The sequence below is a fragment of the Marmota flaviventris genome, chromosome 1, assembly GCF_047511675.1.
Source record: "Marmota flaviventris isolate mMarFla1 chromosome 1, mMarFla1.hap1, whole genome shotgun sequence".
Taxonomy (NCBI): domain Eukaryota; kingdom Metazoa; phylum Chordata; class Mammalia; order Rodentia; family Sciuridae; genus Marmota; species Marmota flaviventris.
The window spans coordinates 158763121-158784396 of record NC_092498.1 but is presented as its reverse complement, the minus strand read 5'-3'; the positions used below and the strand labels follow the sequence as shown (position 1 = coordinate 158784396).

At 35.2% G+C, this 21276-nt stretch overlaps 1 protein-coding gene and 1 long non-coding RNA gene across 2 annotated transcripts in view; one reads left to right on the top strand and one right to left on the bottom strand.

The window, feature by feature from the left end:
• Positions 1–21276, top strand: part of LOC139707305 (uncharacterized) — a 127932-nt gene that overhangs the window by 78502 nt on the left and 28154 nt on the right. The gene's annotated exons all lie outside the window — the stretch shown is intronic.
• LOC139707300 (zinc finger protein 420-like) overlaps positions 760–21276 on the bottom strand; it is a 105973-nt gene continuing 85456 nt past the window's right edge. Inside the window, exon 3 of the mRNA XM_071618405.1 lies at positions 760–7220. Coding sequence (XP_071474506.1) covers positions 4057–7220 — 3164 coding nt within the window. The 3' untranslated portion in view covers positions 760–4056. The remainder of the gene's footprint in view (positions 7221–21276) is intronic.

Here is a 21276-nt window from a genome sequence, read left to right as displayed (position 1 = left end):
GCAGCCTCACAGGAGCCAGCCGCGAGAGGGCGGGTGGGCGGCCGCGTGGGGAGGGGTCTCTAAGAGTAGGCAATGGCTGCCACGTCGCCCAGGTGGATTGCCGCCCTCCGCCTCCCCCACACCCGCCGGCTCCCCGCCGCGACCTCTGGTTCGTTCCGGGGCTCCGCCAGGGCGCGTCGACCCGCCCCGTGGGGCCGGCCCGGGCGACCCGAGCCCGCCGGCGCTCCACCTCTCCCGCTCCCTCAGGAGAGCAAGCCCCGGCCTGGCCGGTTCTACGGCGTGGGGCCCCCAGCCCCCGCGGGCTGGCTCCAGCCTGTGGCTTTCCCCTTCCTAGTCAGGGGCACCGGAAGGAGCAAGCTTCTGTCCATTTATCAGGTTCTGGGGGAAGGCTGGAGCCGTTTCGCGCGGTTGAATGTAGCGACCCGGGGTCGGAATTCCTGCCAAAATAAGCAGTTGCTGAACCACGGCAATTTCCAGCCCTCGTTTCTCTCTCCCAAGCCCGAAAATCAAAACAAACACAAGGTCGTACTAGCCGGCCGAGCTGAGGGAGGAAATAGCAGCTGGGGCGGGCCCGCCAGCGTGGGGTCCCGGCTGCAAGTTGGGAGGGACGGCGGGCGGGCCGGACGGCCCCGCACTGCTCGCAGGGGCTGCTCACTCCGGGCAAAGAAGGGCCGCAGCCGTGGCGCCCAGCGCGGAGACAAAGGAGACGGCGGCCGGACCGAGGCTGCCTGCTCCCTACCCGCGCTGCCAACGTCTCGTACAAATTCTTAAGTCAATTAAAATATAAGGACTTGATAAGACTTTACTTTTAATATTTTTCAAGGTTTTGTATTTGTGGTAAATATTTTGGTGTTATCTATATATAGGCATGTATTTTGGGAAAAAAATGTCTTCAAAATTTAATACAGAATGAGGTTTAAGATGAAGAAAGTTTCAATTTGAATATAGGCTTATTTTTTTAATGTTTTTTAGAGTTTCTATGCACTATGAATTCCCTTATGTTTGGTAAAGTTTTGGAAATGGAGAAAAATTTGTTTCATTCTTTCCACTTGTACCAACTCTCACCAGTATGAATTCTCAGGGGCTGAGTAAGATGTGAACAACTGCTGGAGATTTTTCTCTTTATTATTTTTATTTAGTAAATGTAAAATTTCTCTGCTGATTCTTCTGATATGGTATACAGTTGAATCATCCAAAATGTAATCGAACAATATTCTCATTTATAGAGCTTATCTCCCCTACAAATTCTCTGATATTTAATAAGCGATCTTTGAACTTTTGCTACATGTGTAGTGCTTCTCTGTAGTATGAAATTTCAGGAGTTTGATGTTTGAACAACTTCTAAAAGCTTTGCCATGTTCTTTAAATTTTTAGGGCTTTTCTCCAGTATGAATTCTTCAGAGATTAATAAAAACCGATTTATTTTTTTTTGCATTACACTCCTTATGACACATATATAGCACAATTTTTGTATCTCTATACAAAGTATGTTCTCGCCAACTTATGCCAATATACATGTTCTTTTAACTGGCATTACAATTCTTAATACAATATATACCAACATTTTTCATATCTCCATTTGTATAAAAGGTATGTTGACATCCAATTCAAGTCTTCATACATGTACTTTGTATAATGATGACAATTACATTCCACCATCCTTGCTAATCCCTTCCACCCCTCTTCCCTATCTAGAATTAATCTAATCCTCCCATGCTCTCCCTCACTACTGCACTAACCCCCCCACCCCCTTATATCAGAGAAAACATTCAGCATTTGCTTTTTCGGGGCGGGGACGGGCTGACTTCACTAACATTATCTTCTCCAACGCCATCCATTTACCTGAAAATGCCATGATTTTTTTAATGCTGAGTAATATTCCATTGTGTATCAATGCCACATCTTTTTATCCATTCATCCACTGAAGGACATCTAGGTTGGCTCCACAGTTTACCTACTGTGAATTGTGCTGCTATAAACATTGAAGTAGCTGTGTCCCTTTAGTATAATATTTTTAAGTCATTTGGGTATAGTCCAAGAAGAGGAATAGCTAGATCAAATGGTGGTTCCATTCCCAAATTTCCAAGGAATCTCCATAGGGCTTTTCAAATTGGCTGCACCAATTTGCAGTCCGACCAGCAGTGTATGAGTGTAACTTTTTCTCTAAATTCTCACCAACACTTGTTGTTGTTTGTTTTCATGATAGGTGCAATTCTGACTGGAGTGAGATGATATCTTAGAATAGTTTTGATTTGCATTTCTCTGATTGCTAGAGATGATGAGCATATTTTCATAGTTTTGTTGATTGATTGTATATCCTCTTCTGAGAAGTGTCTGTTCAGGTCCTTGGCCAACTTATTGATAGGTTTTTTTTTTTCTTGTTTTTGTTTTGGTGCTTAGCTTCTTGAATTCTTTATTATATCCTAGAGATTAGTGCTCTATCTGATATGTGAGGGGTAAAAAATTGTTCCCAGAATGTAGGCTCTCTGTTCACCTCAGATTGTTTCTTTTGCTGAGAAAAACCTTTTTAGTTTGAATCCATCCTATTTATTGACTCTTGGTTTTCATTCTTGTGCTATAGGAGTCTCATTAAGGAAGTTGGGGCCTAATCCCACGTGATGAAGATTAGAATCTACTTTTTATTCTATTAGATGCAGTCTCTGGTTTAATTCTTAGGTCCTTGATCCATTTGGAGTTAAGTTTTGTGCATAGTGAGAGACAGGGGTTCAGTTTCATTTTGTTGCATATAGATTTCCAGTTTTCCCAGCACCATTTGTTAAAGATGCTATCTTTTCTACAGTGCATTTTTTGGCACTTTGTCTAATATAAGATAATTGTAATTTTGTGAGTTAGTCTCTGTGTCCTCTGTTGTGTACCATTGCTCTACAGGCCTGTTTTGGTGCCAGTGCTATGCTATTTGTTACTATTGCTCGGTAGTATAATTTAAGGTCTGGTATAGCAATACCACCTGCTTCACTCTTCTTGCTTAGGATTGCTTTAGCTATTTGGGTCTCTTATTTTTCCAGATGAATTTCAGGATTGCATTTTCTGTTTCTATGAGGAATGCCATTGGGATTTTGATCGGAATTGTATTGAACCTGTATAGTGCTTTTGGTAGAATGGTCATTTTGATAATATTAATTCTGCCTATCCATGAGCAAGGTAGATCTTTCCATCTAAGGTCTTCTTCTATTTCTCTCTTTAGGGTTCTGTAGTTTCCATTGTATAGATCTTTCACCTCTTTTGTTGATTCCCAAGTATCTTATTTTATTTGAGGCTATTGTCAATGGGGTAGTTTTCCTCATGTCCTTCTCAGAGGATTTGTTTCTGATAAACAGGAATGCCTTTGATTTATGGGTGTTGATTTTATATCCTGCTATTTTTCTGAATTCATTTACTAGTTCTAGAAGTTTTCTGGTGGAGTTCTTTGGGTCTTCAAGGTATAAAATCATATCATCAGCAAATAGTGCTAGTTTAAGTTCTTCTTGTCCTTTAGTTATTCCTTTAATTTCTTTCGTCTAATTGCTCCGGTCAGTGTTTCAAGAACTATGTTGAATAGAAGTGGTAAGAGAGGGCATCCCTTACTTGTTCCAGATTTTAGAGGGAATGCCTTCAATTTTTCTCCATTTAGAATGATGTTGGCCTGAGGCTTAGCGTAGATAGCCTTTACAAATGTTTGAACCTAAAGGGGTGTTGTATTTTGTCAAATGTTTTTTTCCTGCATCTATAGAGATGATAATATGATTCTTATGTTTAAATCTATTGATGTGATGAATTACATTTATTGATTCCCATATGTTGAATTAACCTTGCATCCCTGGAATGAATCCCACTTGATCATAGTGCACGATCTTTTTGATATGTTTTTGTATTCGATTTGACAGAATTTTATTGAGGATTTTTGCATCTATATTCATTAGAGATATTGAAAGACTGATTTTTTGTTAATAGTTCATCCACATTGTTTTCATTCATAGATCTTCTGTCAAGAATAAACTCTCCTATGGTCAGTAAGCAAGAACCTTTCATTTAAAATGTTGCCATTTCAAACAATTTTTAAACGTATTTAGTCTCTCTAGTATGAATTCTCTGGTGTTGAACAAGGCCTGATTTTTGATTAAAAGCTTTGTCACATTCTTTACATATGTAGGGCTTCTCTCCAGTATGAATCCTCCGGTGTTTGATAAAGCTTGAAAGATGCTTAAAGGATTTACCACATTCTTTACATTTGTAGGGATTTTGTCCAGTATGAATTCTGTGGTGTTCCACAAGCACTGACCTTTCACTGAAAGATTTGTCACATTCTTTACATTTGTACGGCTTCTCTCCAGTATGAATTCTCTGGTGTCGAACAAGGTTTGATTTCTGATGAAATGTTTTGCCACATTGTTCACATTTGTAGGGCGTCTCTCCAGTATGCATTCTCTGGTGTTTGATAATGCTTGAGTGATGCCTAAAAGATTTGCCACATTCTCTACATTTGTAAGGTTTCTCTCCAGTATGAATTCTCCAATGTTTGATAATGCTTGAATGATGCCTAAAAGCTTTGCCACATTCTTTACATTTGTAGGGCTTCTCTCCAGTGTGGATTCTCTGGTGATTAGTAAATGCTGAAATATGCTTAAAAGCTTTGCCACATTCTTTACATTTGTAGGGCTTCTCTGCAGTATGAATTCTGTGGTGTCTAGTAAGTGCTGATCTTCGGGCAAAAGCCATGCCACATTCTTTACATTTGTAGGGCTTCTCTCCAGTGTGGATTCTCTGGTGATTAGTAAATGCTGAATTTTGCTTAAAAGCTTTGCCACATTCTTTACATTTGTAGGGCTTCTCTCCAGTATGAATTTTCTGGTGTTGGAAAATGCATGAATATTGCCTAAAAGCCTTGCCACAGTCTTTACATTTGTAGGGATTTTCTCCAGTATGAATTCTACGGTGATCATTAAGTAGTGATCTTTGACTAAAAACTTTGGCACATTCTTCACATTTGTATGGTTTCTCGCCATTATGAATTCTCTGGTGTTGGACCAGATTTGATTTCTGACTAAAACATTTGCCACATTGTTCACATTTGTAGGGCTTCTTTCCACTATGACTTCTCAGGTGTTTGATAATGCTGGAATGACGCCTAAAAGCTTTGCCACATTCTTTACATTTGTAGGGATTCTCTCCAGTATGAATTCTATGGTGTTCAACAAGCACTGATCTATAATTAAAACCTTTGCCACATTCTTCACATTTATATGGTTTCTCTCCAGTATGGATTATCTGGTGTTGAACAAGATTATATTTTTGATTAAATGATTTGCCACATTGTTCACATTTGTAGGGCTTCTCCCCAGTATGAATTCTCAGGTGTTTGAAAATGCTTGAATAGTGCCTGAAAGATTTGCCACATTCTTTACATGTGTAGAGCTTCTCGCCAGTATGAACTCTCAGGTGATATGTAAGTATTGATCTTTGAATAAAACATTTGCCACATTCTTTACATTTGTAGGGCTTCTCTCCAGTATGAACTTTCTGGTGTTTATTAAGATCTGATTTTCGATTAAAACCTTTGCTACATTCTTTACATTTGTAGGGCTTCTTTTCAGTATGAATTTTCTGGTGTTTAGTAAGGTCTGATTTTCGATTAAAAGCATTGTTACATTCTTTACATTTGTAGGGCTTCCCTCCAGTATGTTTTCTGTGATGTTCAGTTAGCAGTAATCTTTCATTAAAAACTTTGTCAATTTCTTTACATTTGTATGGTTTCTCTCCAGTATGAATTTTCTGGTGTTGAATAACAAGAGATCTTCGATTAAAAGCTTTGCCACATACTTCACATTTGTAAGTCTTCTCTCCAGAATGATCCCTTTGGTTTGGAGTAAGGGTTGAATTTTGTTGTAAGGCTTTGGAACTTTCTTTACATTTCTCAGAGCTCTCATTAACATCAATTTTCTGGGATACAACAACTGAGCTTTGATTAAAAGCTTGGCCACATTCTTTACATTTGCAGAGTTTGTCACTGTTATGAAATCTCAAGGATTGAGAAACGGTTGAGAAATTGTTAAACTTGAGACTTGCTTTACAATTACAGGGCTTCTCTTGGGCATGGATGCTCTGATGCTTGACAGGGAGTGATTTCTGATTAAAAGTTTTGTCATATTCTTTAAACATGCAGGGTTTATCACTGCTGTAGTATATGTGGTATTTACTAAGGGTTGGGCAATCAGATACTTTGATACAACTTTTAAAGTTTTGGGGTTCTTTCCCAGTACAAATTTTCTTGTATTGAATGAGGACTGCAAGTGGATTAAGAGCTGTTTCATATGTCTCATATTTGTAAGATTTGTCTTGCTTATGAATATTTGGATCGGTAACAAGTTTTAAGCACTGAAGAGAAAAACTACCGCGCTTTTTATCTTTGCAAAACATCTTTGGAAAATGAGTATACAGATGTTTTCTGGCATTGTGACCAATGATAAACTTTCTATGAGGCTCTTCATATTCATAATTTTTATCAGTAATATACATATGCTGGTAATAACCTGGGATAGAGACCTGGCTAAAGATGTTACTTGTTTCAATACATATGTAGAAAGTTTTCCAGAAATCTGTATCTGAATTTTCATTAAACAATAGTGGGTAAGTAGGGACAATCCCACAAGTGTTAAAATTGTATGCTTCAGCACATGAAGGAATTATCTGTTTATTGTTGACTAATGAACACTTTGTAAAGAAACTCTCAAAATAATCACGTTTAGAAGATAGTCCTTTAGTTTTAAATCTCTTGTCTATAGAAATGTTCCAAAGGAAGTTTAACTCAAAGCTACATTTGAAATTGGTCAAGTTAAAAATTGAAGCATGGACTAGATCTCTTCTCAGATTTTCCATATTTTCTTTCAGAGAAAATATGTGCTTCCAAAATTGCTGTAGATTTATTCTTAAAGACATACAGAGTTCTTGAAAAGTAACAAGCATAAATGGAAGTATTTTCTGAGATATTAATTGTTCTTGATATCTGTTACCAGTAAAATTTTCATTATGAACAGTCACTGATAATTGGTTTTGTCCCTTATAATATGATTTTTGAACTTCATTCTCACTTATAATTTCCCATAATTTTCTTGTTGGTAAATAGTCAAGGTTGCAATTCCCATATCTTCCCTTTATTACTTTTTGTAATAAATATGTTATGCCCCGCTCTGATGAAAATTCTTCAGTATGATGAGAAGTTATGGCTGAAATAAATATAAATAAAATTGGTATTACTTAATAGACTGAGGTGAATATATTTTGCAAATGTACCATATGAAATTATAGCACTGTCGGGACATCAGCAGGAGAACAGTTTAATAAATACAATGCCACCATTACTCTAGAAATACATAAACTAAGTAAAAGTGTACAGACAAAATTACATTGTGAGAACTACCAAAACCATATTAGAGTACATGTTCTTGCTCACATCCCACATGGGTGTTTCTGTTGGAGGGATGGGTGGGCTGAGAAATAAAACATATGAAAGTAAAACCATGATATATACACAAAAGAGAAGAAATGTTTTACAAAGTTGGTGCAATGATGGGTTAAGCCAATCATAAGGGGGTGGCACCCAACAAAGATAGAGCCAGGACTTGCTGTATTTATAGCAGTATCGATCAAAGGGAATTCACAGGTATTAAGATTTCAGTGTGGGAGGATTCTTGTCTCTGTACTTTCTTCTTCACACAATAATAGGATATGGGTGAGGGTAGGCAGTTTGTTTCGCTCTTAATGGGTCATGCCCATCACTGATGCTGTTCTGAACTGTAATGGAGCTATGTAGGAAGCCACATAAGCCACACATTCTCAAAACAGCAGGATTTCTGCTGGGATTTCCAGACACAAGACTTTCCTACCTAATGGCTTCAATGTTGTTTTAGTTCCCACACAGCTCACAGGTGATTTTCTGCGTATCCCCCTTATTTATTTTTTAAATGCAAATGATGGGCAGTTATTTAAGGATCCTGGATCCTTGTTCTGAGGGCCCAACAACCTATTATCATGATACAAAAAAGAACTAGTAGCAAACATATCATTCCAATAATACACGATGCATAATATGTTGAAACATATTTCAAGGTTTAAAGCAAAAGGAGATTGAATGCAGTCTCACAGGCCATAGCAGAAAACCTATTTGCAATTCTAGCCTACAAAGTCAGGCAGAGGGCCATTTATATAATGTAGAAAATCTCAGGCTGCAATTAAACACCAGAGATCTTTAAAAATACAACTCCACTGGAAGTTAGAACATTACCAATAAAACTGCCAGAAGTCATGGCATCCTTACAGGGATGTCCTTTGCCAATTCTTGGAGACCAATCCAAAAATATAATCACTATTTCTAGAAACTTTATGTTGTACTGGCATGACATTTGCACATTTCATTCATTTAGGAAAGGTACAAAATTCTATTGCAGAACAATTGGAGCAGTAAGGTATTGGTAAATGTTCCATGGAAATGACTGGCTTGTTATGAGAACGTACTATTTTAATAACTGTCCTGACATATAATCTGAAGTCCCATGGGCCAGCATGATTGGCTGGTCTAGGTCCCCCATATATTCTTTCCCTCAAAAGATAGTTTTAAACAGCCAGCATGTTTATCATGGAACCCGCATAAAGGTAACTGCTCATTGTAGCCAATATAATGAAATCCAGTTACATGGAGGGGTGTAATGTGAATATCTGTAAAACATCCCATCATATCAGGATCATTAGTAAATATTGGGATGGATTCTCCAGTCCACACCACCATGTGTACTACAGGTGGATATGGAAAATAGGTCCAATGAGTTTCTACATGGACCCCACATCCCGCGACAGTTCAATAGAGTTATCATGACCACAAACATTGTGGTTGGAGATTTAATATCTCCTTTTTGTTGAACCATCTGCTCAGTCTTTTGGATAAGATTCTTCAGTTGCTTACACACTGGCAGTTTGAGTGTTTGCATGGCAGGGCCATCCATGCTCATCCTTTTCCTCCATATTACCTTACTATTCCTGCTGGGGTGAGGATTGACATCTCTGGTTTAAATTTTAGTCATTTGAATGTTGGCTCTAGGTCCATGTTTGATGGCATGTTTCAGTACCCAAATAGGACAAAATGAACCTTCTGGGAAAACACAAGCATGATCTCCACCCCCTATTATCACTGAATCTGGTCCTTTGCACTATCCTGTTTGTAAATCTTTCCACCAAACTAGGACCAACAGACCTGTTACAGTGGAAGACTTGTCTCAGCAGCACTATGGCCTTCAGAATCACAATTTTAAAAATTTAGAACCAAAAAAATCATGATTAAGGTTATTTAGTGGGGTCTTATCCCCCCCTTTTTTGTGTAATTGTAGCTTAATAAATAAGTGAGCCCACTCTACAATGGCTTGATCTTGAGGATTATGAGGAATGCCTGTTTTATAATTAACATGAAATTGGTGACAAAACTTGAAAGAAGAACTAGTTCAAGCTAAAGCATTATCAGTTTTAATCTGTGAATGACAGTGTAATGCTGCAAAAGCCCATAGGCAATGAGAAATAATATGTTGAATAGCCTATTTTTCACAGGCAGAGGCAAAGATAAATTAAGAACAAGTATTCACAATAATATGAACATAATAATTTTTGCCAAAATGAAGCATGTGAGTTACATACATTTGACATAGCTGATTTGGCAATAAACCATGGGGATTATCCCCTGTTGGTGAAGACGGAATATGTATAACACATTATTAATACTGGCAAACAATTTGATAAGCAAGTAGAAGAATTCTGATGATGAAAAATGTGTGAGGCTTCTACAAAATCAAATAAAGATATTTGATGACAAACAGCAATAAGTTTTTCAATATTATCATTAACTGATGCCAAAGGATCTGGAAGCTTCTATAGAATATGCTCTGATATGGCCAATGAAATGAAGATTTTTGATGCATTTGAATTGTCATTTGTAAAGTATGGAACAAATGAAATGATGCTTTTGGTGGTATATCTACAACAGTAGCTGTTTCAAAATGTTTAGGAACTCCCACAATATATACACTATCACTATAAAACACTAACTGGCTCATTAGTAAAATGAAGTAAAGCATATGAGGGTTTGAAGTTCTGCTCACTGTTGAGTAGTTTATGTTGTCTGTATTATCTCAGTATGAGCACGGCTACAGAAATCTGCTTTTCCTGAACTTGAGCAATCAGTAAAAACTGCCATTGCTGTGGCTACTGGATGAGCACATACAATTTCTTCAAAAAATAAAAGAAGTTACAAGACCAAACTGAACAACATTATCATGAGAATGATGACTTCCTACTTGACTAGGAAAATAAGCAAAAGCTGTTTTCAAAATATTGGAAGATTGCCAGAGCCAACTATGCTATTGGATAGAAAAGGAGGTTACAATAATAGAAGGCTCTGATCCAACCAAATGTAAGACTCATGTTCTACCTTAATGAGTAATTGAAAATCACAAAACCATGTAATGCAGTCAAGGACTTTGAGGAGAGTGAGATAGCCAGATCTGGCTAAAATCCAATTTTTTCCCCCTGTCTTAGTAGGTAATTACCTTCGTTCCCTTCTTGCACACACACTTATCTGAGTATTAGTTTATAAATCATAATTTAATTGTTGCTCCAAATCACAAATGATCCTGCCCAGTCAACAGTTCTAAAGTGATATATACTCCATGCATTCTGTTTATCTCTGCCTGCTCAGAACAAAATTCCATCCAATTAGATTTCCACAACAAATATCCACATCCTGAAAGGCAAGCTTTCACCAGGGTAACCCAATAAGTACAGGACAGGGCCTCAGTACACACTGATTCTACCAAGCTTTGAACAAAAGGTGAGCTTAGGCCATGCATGAAGCAAGTGGATTTTAACCCTTTTAATGTTTTAAAAAGAAAAGAAATATGAATTCTTATATTTTGGTTTGGATTACGTGGATCTAACTGCCCAAAAATAGGGTATAATTTGAATCCCAATAAATTTTCCCCACTGTTTTGGTGGCTCTAAGGCCCTGTTGAAACAAGAAAAATTTTACACCATACCACACCCCACCCCCAGACTTCACTGCCTAATGGCTTCAACAATGTTTTAGTTCTAGCACCGTCCATGGATGGCTTCCCAAAAATGGTAAACAAGATGAGTCCATTACTAAGGAGTGTAATATAATTTCCCTCCCTAGGGAGGGATACTGTGTTACTTGTCAAACATAGTCTTTCCTTCTTTGTAATATAGCACTGTACAATTAGGGAAAAAATCTACCTACTCTCTTCTCTCAGTGAAAAAAGGGAAATGTAAAATAAATGCAAACATATGTGACTTTCTTGGGGACTCTCTAAAAACTGGTTTCTATCTTTCACGACAAGGGTCCTGGAGAAAATAGATATTTAGATGACAATAAAATATATTCAACAGAGGTCTATGGACTCTTTAAAACTATATATGGACAAAATTTTTAATTGGAAAAATACATGTCTTGAGAAGATTCACAAGAAAAACAAGTTTGAGAGACAATTAAAAACATGGCATAGCCTATATCTGTATTACACAGATGACACCCAACACATGACGATCAAGGTAAATGACTTGCTTTGGATTTTTTAAATTTTTGTTATTTACTGAATTATTTCATTGACAAATTAAACTTTATGTATTACTAGTTATATCATGGTATTTTTGAGTATATATATATATATATATATATATATATATATATGTATATATATATATATATATATATATATATATATATATATCTCCAGTGAATGAAAACCTGTATTATTTCTTATAATAATCATTTTGTGCTTAGAAAACACTTGTTCATTCTATTAGCATTTATCAGGAATACAGCACAATACATTCACTACACTCATGTGGTCCAACAGAACTCTCAACCTTCTTATGCCCCTTAAAATAAAATACTGCAGATGTAGAACAACACTACACCAAACACAGTGCCTGGGAACATCAATTTACTTATCTGAGTTGGTTCCAAACTCAGATGCTCCTGCAACTGAATTTTTTTGATCTGCTTTATTTCACAATAAATGACAAGATTTTTTTTACAACTAATAAGAACAATTCCATATTTTTCTCATTCAATCATCAATGGGCACATAGGGTGAGTCCATAACTTTACTATTGTAAATGATGCTTGCAATAAACAGTGGAGATATCGCTTGAACATGTTGATTAAATCTCCTGTGGACACATAATTAAGATTTGCATTTCGAGTTCACATAAACGTCTACTTTTAACTTTTATTATATATGGTTCTTGAGATTAAGCCCAAGGATACTGTACCACTAAGTTATGAAACAAGCCCTTTTAAACTTGTTAGTCACTAAATTGTTGTAACTTGTCCCAAACTTGAAACACTTGTATGGCTTCTAAATTAGCTGGGATTGACAGTATGCATCACTCTTGTCTATTTTTTAATAACATTCAAACTATTTACCAAAATGACTATAAAATCCATCATTGGCTGATTTTCAAATGGACAAACCAATTAAAAATAATACACCACACACACACACATAAATGAAAACAAGGCTTAACCAATGTAACAAACTAAAGCAGCAGGAATTAAACATTAGAAAACTGAGAGTTATGAATTACCTGAAGTATAGAAAATAAAAATTTAAAATAAGTTTAGTGAGCTAAACCAGAATACAGAAAATTGAACAAAAATCAGAGAAAAATTATTGATACAAGCAGAAATTTTATATTTCAAAAATATAAAATTTTATATTTAAAGAATTTTATACTTTAAGATCAAGGGTTAATGTGCACAGCTATAATCCCAGCAAGTTGGGAGACTGAGCCAGGAGCTTCATAAGTTTGAGGTAAGCCCCAAGTTCATGAAATCATGTCAAAAAAAAGGGTTTTTTTTTTTTAAATAAACATGAGGTATAAACCCAAAATCAAAACCTAGGAAGTCCAATTATCTCCAATTGGTGGCGGGGGGGCATGAAAAGACTCAAAGCAGGTTTTCATCAAAGACTAAAAATTCACAAAGAGCTGGGCAGGGTGGTACATGCCTATGCAAAACCAATGATTTGGTAGATTGATGCAGGAGAATCACAAGTTCAAAGCCAGCCTCAGCAACTGATCAAGAACAACTAAGTGAGAACCTGACTAAACAATTAAAAAAAAAAAAAAAAAGTTTTGGATATGTTGCTCAGTGGTTAAGTACCCCAGGGTTCAATCTCTAGTACCTCCATAAAATTCAAAAAGAGAAATACTTGAGGTCACAAAAAAAAAAAAAAAGATGTAAAGCCTAGAAACGTATTTCTATATAATTATTATGCAATTCCTTAGGAAGATTTACAATACAGAATGGATTTCTGAATATATGTTCTTGGTTGGCATTTTTTTTCTTTTACCAGTTTGACAATATTTGATCTGTAAATAGCGAAGAAAAATAAACACTTTTAACATATATAAATGCCTCCAAAGAGCATCACCACTAGATCTGTCCTCTAAAACTACTAAAATAATCCATTATAATGAAAAATAAATCTGTACAGCAACACAAATTACATGAAATTTTAAAGTTCTCTTGGGGAAAAAACATCACTTTCAAAGACAAAACACTTAATCTGGCAATACAATTTGAAAGACAAAAGCATAAAAATCAATATAAACTTGTTAATGTATATGCAACATTAAAATAACTGTAAAATTATCAAAATTGTGAAAATATATGAACAAAACAAAATTTTATAATAAATCAAATTTAATTTATTACTAGCTCAAAATACAGTGTAAATTTAATGTAATTTTTAAAAATTATTTTTAGTGTTAACAGACCTTTATTTTATTCATTTATTTATATGCAGTGCTGAGAATTGAACCCAGTGCCTCACACATGTGAGGCAAGCACTCTAACACTGAGCCATAACCCCAGCCCCATAATGTAATCTTTATAAAATCTTATGTGAGTTACAAAACAAATAGCCATACAATATGCAAAGGGATATGGGAAAGAAATCAAAGCATGTCAGTCTGAAAATCAATGAACCACAAATTAACTGATTAAGAAAAGTAGAATAAACAATTATAAGAAATAAAGAAACTCTGAAAGGAGTAATTCTTCACTTTTAGAAATTTGTTAGATTGTACCTGCAGTATTATAAAACACCAATCAAATCACAAAACTTGACTAATAGAATTTAATCTAAAAAATACTATTGTATGTAGTGTATAAAATGCTTTAAGTGTAAGAACACAAATAAAATGCAAAAGAATATGAGAATATTGCATACAACATTAACCAAAAGAAAAGTGGAATAAGAAAATTACAATATGCAAAACATAGTTTGAAATAACAGTTACATGGGGCAAAACAGATTTTTAATAAAGAAACTGTGACAGGTAGACTAGAAAATTATATGACGATGAAAGTAGCTAGGTGCTCTAGCACACACCTGAAAACCCAGCAGCTAAGGAAGCTGCTTAAGGAAGCTCAAACCAGCCTCACCAACTTAGAAAGGCCCCAAGCAAGTTAGGGAAATCATGTCTCAAAATAAAATATAAAAAGGACCAGAGATTTGGAGCAGTGGTTCAGCACCCTTGGCCTCAATCCCCATTACCAAAGTACATTAATTAAACTTAAAAATGAAAACTTTTTTCCCCCTCCATTACTACAATAACAGTATGAACACTTGTAACTCACATCGTACTTCCCAAATATAGAAAGCAAATATTGAAAAAACTGGATAACAAAATAGGAAATAACATTGTAGTATGAAATAACATTGTAGTACTAGGAGATACAATGTCTAGCTTCCTGTAAAGTCAAACAAAACGGCAGTCACCAAACAGAAAAAAAAAAAAAAAAAGAAAGACTCAGAAAAACTATTTTGAACAAATTACATTTACAAAAGTAATGTTCTCAATAGCAAATGAAATATTATACTGGATAGAACAACTCAGGTTATAAAAAGTTAATATATATGAAAATATTAACATTTCCTACATATTATGGAATAAAATTAAAATCAAAAGTGAAACAGGGACTGGGGTTGTAGCTCAGTGGTAGAGCACCCACCTTGCACCTGTGAGGCACTGGGTTAGATCCTCAGCACGACATAGAAATAAATATTGTGTCCAACTAAAACTAAAAAAATATTTTTAAAAAAGTGAAAGTGATGTTAGAAAATGCATAAATATTTCATAATTAGTTGATTTGGTCTTTTTCATGAATTGAAGGGCAAAATTAAAAGATATTTCTACTCCTCAAAGTTTTCTGGAAGTTCATGCAATATCTATTAAACTCCAAATGTTATTTTTCCCAAAAAGAGAAAAAAGATATTCTACAAATTGTTATGAATAACTCAAAAATATTCAAAACACAACCAAATTGGAACAATGTTCTGACTTAAAAAGCTACAATATTCAATAGTTAATACTGGCAATAAGACCACTAGGCATATAGAATTCTAAGTGAGTATGGTAGTAAACTCAAAGTTTATGGCAAATTAAGACACTTGCAATTGTTAAAATATTATTCAAAAGAGACATCACATCAAAGCAAACAAAATATTCCTTGAAATAAGTAAATAAGAAAATTTAAAATATATAAACTACAGAATATTTTTCAAGTCCAAAAAGGTAGGAAATTTTGTAAGAGCTATAATAAGGAAAACCATAAAGCAGACTTTGATAAAAGAAATAAGTCACTAGAAGCTACTGACGTGGATCTGGGGTTGTGGCTCAGTGATAGAGTGCTCACCAAGCATGCACGAGGCACAGGGTCCGGTCTTCAGCACCACATAAAAATGAAATAAAGATATTGTGTCCACTTAAAACAAAAAGTAAATAAATAATTTTTTAAAAGAAAAACACTGAACTGTTCTACTAGTATAAATAAGATAGCTAAACTTAACAAAATGGAGAATAGTATTTGAGATGGAGGAATATAAATAAACCTTGTTTTTATGAGATTTCATTTTTTTTGAGATGTAAAATTTCTAAAGACATATTATATAACAATTTGAACTAAATATATTTGAGATGTTGGAAATAGCAAGATTTATTTGTGGTTTTGATCACAATTAAAATTTCAAACACTATACAAAAGATAAAACATTTTCTTGTCTGCACAAAAAAAATGCCATTTTTTTCCTAAAAAGCAAGAATTGAAACCTAAGTTATTAAGGATAGCCTTTAATTTGCAATCCTCCTGCATCAGAATTCCAAGTAGATGGAATTACATGAATTTTTATTATCTATATATTGATGAATTTGTTCTAATGTGTAGCATAAAGCATTTTAAAGGTAGCTTTCAAAATTTTGCAGTTTTGTTCCAATTTTGTTTGCACATTGGTGCAACCACTCTAGAAAGTAGTATAGAGATTCTGCAAAAAAAAAAAAAAAAAAAAACTTGGAATGGAATTTAACCTGGTTATATCACTATGTGATATATATACAAAGGAGTTAAAAATCAGCTATCACATTGACACAGACACACCAATATTTATAGCAACACAATTCAAAATAGCTAAGCTACAGAGCCAACCTAGATGTCCAATGAAAGATGAATAAATGAAGAAACTGTAATATATATATATATATACATATATATACAATGAAATATAAATTGGCCATAAAGAAGAATAATTTTGTGACATTTGCTTGTAAGTGGATGCATCTGGAGACCATCATCTACATTAAAGAGCCAATTAAAAAAAATAAAGATTGAATGTTCTCTGATATGTGCATGCTAACCCATAACAAGGGAGGGTGGGGAGGGGAAAAATAGAAGTTTATTGGATTAGACAAAGAATGAAAAAAGGAAGACAGAGGGCTGGGGATACAGCTCAGTTGGTAGAGTGCTTTTCTTGCATACACAAGGCCCTGAGTTCAATCCCATCCTGCATGCACACACACATACACACACACACACAAAGTAGGATAGAAATAAAGGAGAATGAATCTGATTACATTCATATATACATATATAAATACAACATGGTGAATTTCAACATTGTGTACATCCACAAGATTGGTTTCCCAATTAGAATAAGATGTATTCCATGCTTGTATAAAGGATCAAATGGTTTTTACTTTTTTGCATAACTAAAAATAACAAATAAAAGGAATTATTGTGGGAGAGGTTTTCAAGATGGCAGAATAGAGAGGTTGTCTTCCTGGCTGCTCTGTGGTGGGAAAACAAAAAAGCAGACACACAGTTTTTCCAAGATGGGTTTAAAAAAAAAAGTGAGGAGTGACTTGGAGAGTTGGGGGTTGGATATTTTAAAAAATTAAAAAAAAAAAAAATCCCAGGCAACATAGCTGCTGCCACAGCCAGGCTTGAAACACCAGCCAGAGTTGTTCCACCATGAGCACAATGGAGGGATAAGGGAATTAAAGAAGCCTGTATGGATTCTTGGGAGACCCAAAGCATATCTGGAAACAGCATTTAGATATCAACGACATTGTCCAACAAACCTGAAAGATGTAGTATCCAATATCCTGCTGAGGAAGAGTAGCTACCATCCCTCCAAGAAGCATGCAGAGGACATCATAAGGAAACATTCTGCAGCCACAGCAAAGAGGCTAGCAGCAGACAGAACCAATGCCTAATAAATCCAAGTTTGGCCTGAAATACAGGCCCAATAAATAAACGCACACTGAATAACATATAGTGTTCTTACATGACCAGGACAAAATCAAACATGGAAAGAGGTAGTCTCTTAACAGACTACTGGTCATGTTCAGCCTCCAGACACCTCCCTCTCCAATCTGGCTCCTTACAATACTAGTGAGAGAGATGCTTCTGGTAAGGAATTTGGAAGAACAAGGGGGAAGAAATTGGAGTCTGAATCCAAGACCAGGAACTGTAGGGTCTCCATGTGAGGTATGGGACTCACAGTTGGCTCCCCAACACAAAAAGGGAATCCAAATGAAATCCTTGGGGTATAGTCTTTCAGCCTGGACCAGTAAGTCTTGGACTCTGGAAGTGTGCTTATTTAAAATCTCCAAAACAATGGGGTTCAGTGAAGAGTCTGGAGCCTACTTCAACCTAAACACTGCCTCCAGGAATTCTGACAATTATATTACCTCTTGCACTCCAGCAATCCAGAGGTTGGAGCATTATGCTCAAGACAACACTCCAGATCACTTCAAAAGGCAGAGATTCTGAAAGAAAAATAATAATAAAAAACAGTAGAAATCCTCAAAGTGAAGAAATCAATAAATCAAATAAAAACTCAATAGAAGAATCAGCAAAAGACTAGACCACTTGGAAGACATAAAATCAGGCAATGAGACAAAATACATAATCTTGTAAATGAAGCTAACTATGCAGAGAAGATGTTAAGAAACCATGATCAGAACATCCAAAACATATGGGATGACATGAAAAGCGGAAGTTTGGAGATTTATTGAAATAAATGAAAGAGCAGAGATCTAAACCAAAAGAATACACAAATTTTTCAATAAAATAATATCAGAAAATTTCCCAACCCTAAAGAATGAAATGGAAGATCATATAGAAGAGGTTTACAGGACACTAAATGCATATAATTAGAATAGGCCCATACCAAGACATTATAATGAAAATGACTTACAGAATAAGGATAGAATTTTAAGGGCTGGGAGAAAAAAATATCAGATTACATATGGAGTGGGGGGAAATTGGGATCTCAGTTGACTTCAAGCCAGACATCAAAGATAAGAGGTCCTAGGATATTAATACCACATTCTTAGGGGAAAAAATGGATTTCAATGAAGAATACTATATCCAGAAAAATTAAGCTTCAGATCAGATATAAAATAAAAAACTTCCATGATAAACAAAAGTTAAAAAAAATTCACAACTCAAAAGCCTGCACTACACAACATTCTCAACAAAATATTCCATGAAGATAAAATGAAAAACAAACCAAAAATCAGCAATGGGAGGAATTATGCTACAGGAGTAATCAATCAAAGGAGAAATTATTTCAACTTAAAAACCAGAAATAAACCCAAGTGGCTGAGAATACATATCATATCTAAATCATAACCTTGAATGTAAGCGGACTAAAGTCATCAATTAAAAGACATACACTGGCAGAATGGATTAAAAATGAAGATCAAACGATATGCTGTCTCCAAGAGATTCCCCTCATAAGCAAAGACATCCACAGAATAAAAGCAAAGGGATGAAAAAGAATATATCACTCACATGGATTTCCTACACAGGCAGGAGTTTCTGTCCTCATAACAGATAAAGTTAACTTCAAGCCAAAATTAATCAGGAGAGACTAAGAAATACATCTCATACTGTATAAACAAATAATACATCGACAAGACATAACACTTGTTAATATTTATGGAGCATCTACACATACCAGACAAACCCTTCTCAATTTCAAGAATCAAATAGACCATAGCATAATAATACTGGGTAATTTTAGCAGACCTCTGTCACCAGAGGACATATCCTCCAAAGAATAATACAAAAAACTAAAAAGTACAATCAACAATTTAGATTTAAAAGAAATATATTGAGTATTTCATTCATTAACAAGTGATTACACTTTCTTCTTAGCAGCACATGGTTGCATCTCTAAAATAGACTGTGTAGATTTTTTTTCAATTTTTAGATTATCCATTTTATTTATAAGTGGTGCTTAACATTTTAAGCCAGTGCCTCACATATGCTAAACAAGCAATCTACCACTGAACAACAACCCCAACACCAAATAGAAGATATATTAGGCCACAAAAAATTCTATGAAAATTTAAAAAAAAATAGAGAATATACCCTGCATTCTAACAGATCATAATGGAAAAAACAATTAGAAATCAATGATAAAGTAAAACAAACAAACAAAACAAAACAAAACAAAAAACTGAAGCTAATCTAACATTGAACAACCAATGCAACCAATGCATAGCAGAAGAAATCAAGGGCAAAAAACAAGTTGATGACGATGTGGGGAAAAAGGCACACTCATGCATTGCTGGTGGGACTGCAAATTGGTGCAGCCAATACGGAATGCAGTATGGAGACTCCTTGGAAAACTGGGAATAGAACCAACATTTGACCAAGGTTTCCCACTCCTTGGTCTATATCCAAAGGACTTAAAAACAGCATACTACAGGGACACATCCATATCAATGTTTATAGCAGCAAGATTCACAATAGCTAAAGTGTGGAAATAACCTAGTTGTCTCTCGGTTGATGAATGGATAAAGAAAATGTAGTATATATACCAAATAAAATATTACTCAGCAATAAGAGAGAATAAAATCACAGCATTTGCAGATAAATGAATGGAGTTGGAGAATATAATGCTAAGTGAAGTTAGCCAATCCTAAAAAACAAATGCCAAATGTTTGCTCTAATTTAAGGATGCTAATTCATAATGCTGTGGTGGAGAGAGGATTAGATGAAGTCTAGATAGGGCAAAGAGGAGGGAAGGAAAGGGAGGGGCGTAGGGGTAGGAAAAACAGTGAAATGAGATAGACATCATTACCCTGAGTACATCTATGGAGACATGAATGATGTGACTCTCCTTTGTGTACAACCAGAGATATGAAATTTTGAGCTCTATACGTGTTATAGAATTGTAATGCATTCTGCTGTCATATAATAAATTAAAACAAAAAAATGTTCTGAAAAAATAAATAAAATAGATAAACACAGCCACACTAATTAAGAGAAAGAGAACAAGTCAAATTACTAAAATTTGTGATGAAAAAGGAAATATCATGATGGACACTACTGAAACACAGATGATAATCAGAAACTACTTTAAAAAATTATAATACAATAAAATATAAAATCTTGAAGAGGTCGACAAATTTTTAGAGACATATGACGGAACCAAACTGCATCAGGAGGACACATACAATTTAAACACATCAATTTCAACTAATAAGATAGAAGGTGCTATCAAAAAAAAAAAAAAAGCCAAGGACCAACTGGATTATCAGCCAACTTCTACAAACCAAGTGGATTCTAAGCCAAATTCTAGCAGAAATTCAAAGAATTAACACCAACAGTCCTCAAATCATTTCATGAAAACAAGAAAAAAGAGAACCGTCCAAACTCATCTCATGAAGCTCATCCTGATAACAAAAAGCAGACAAAGACACTTAAAGGAAAGAAAACTGCAGACCAATATTCTTGATGAACATAGATGAAAAACTTCTCAATAAAATCATGGCAAATCACAAACAAAAACATAATTAAAATAAGTGGAGTTCACTCCAGGGATGCAAGACTCGTTCAACATAAGAAATCAATAAGTATAA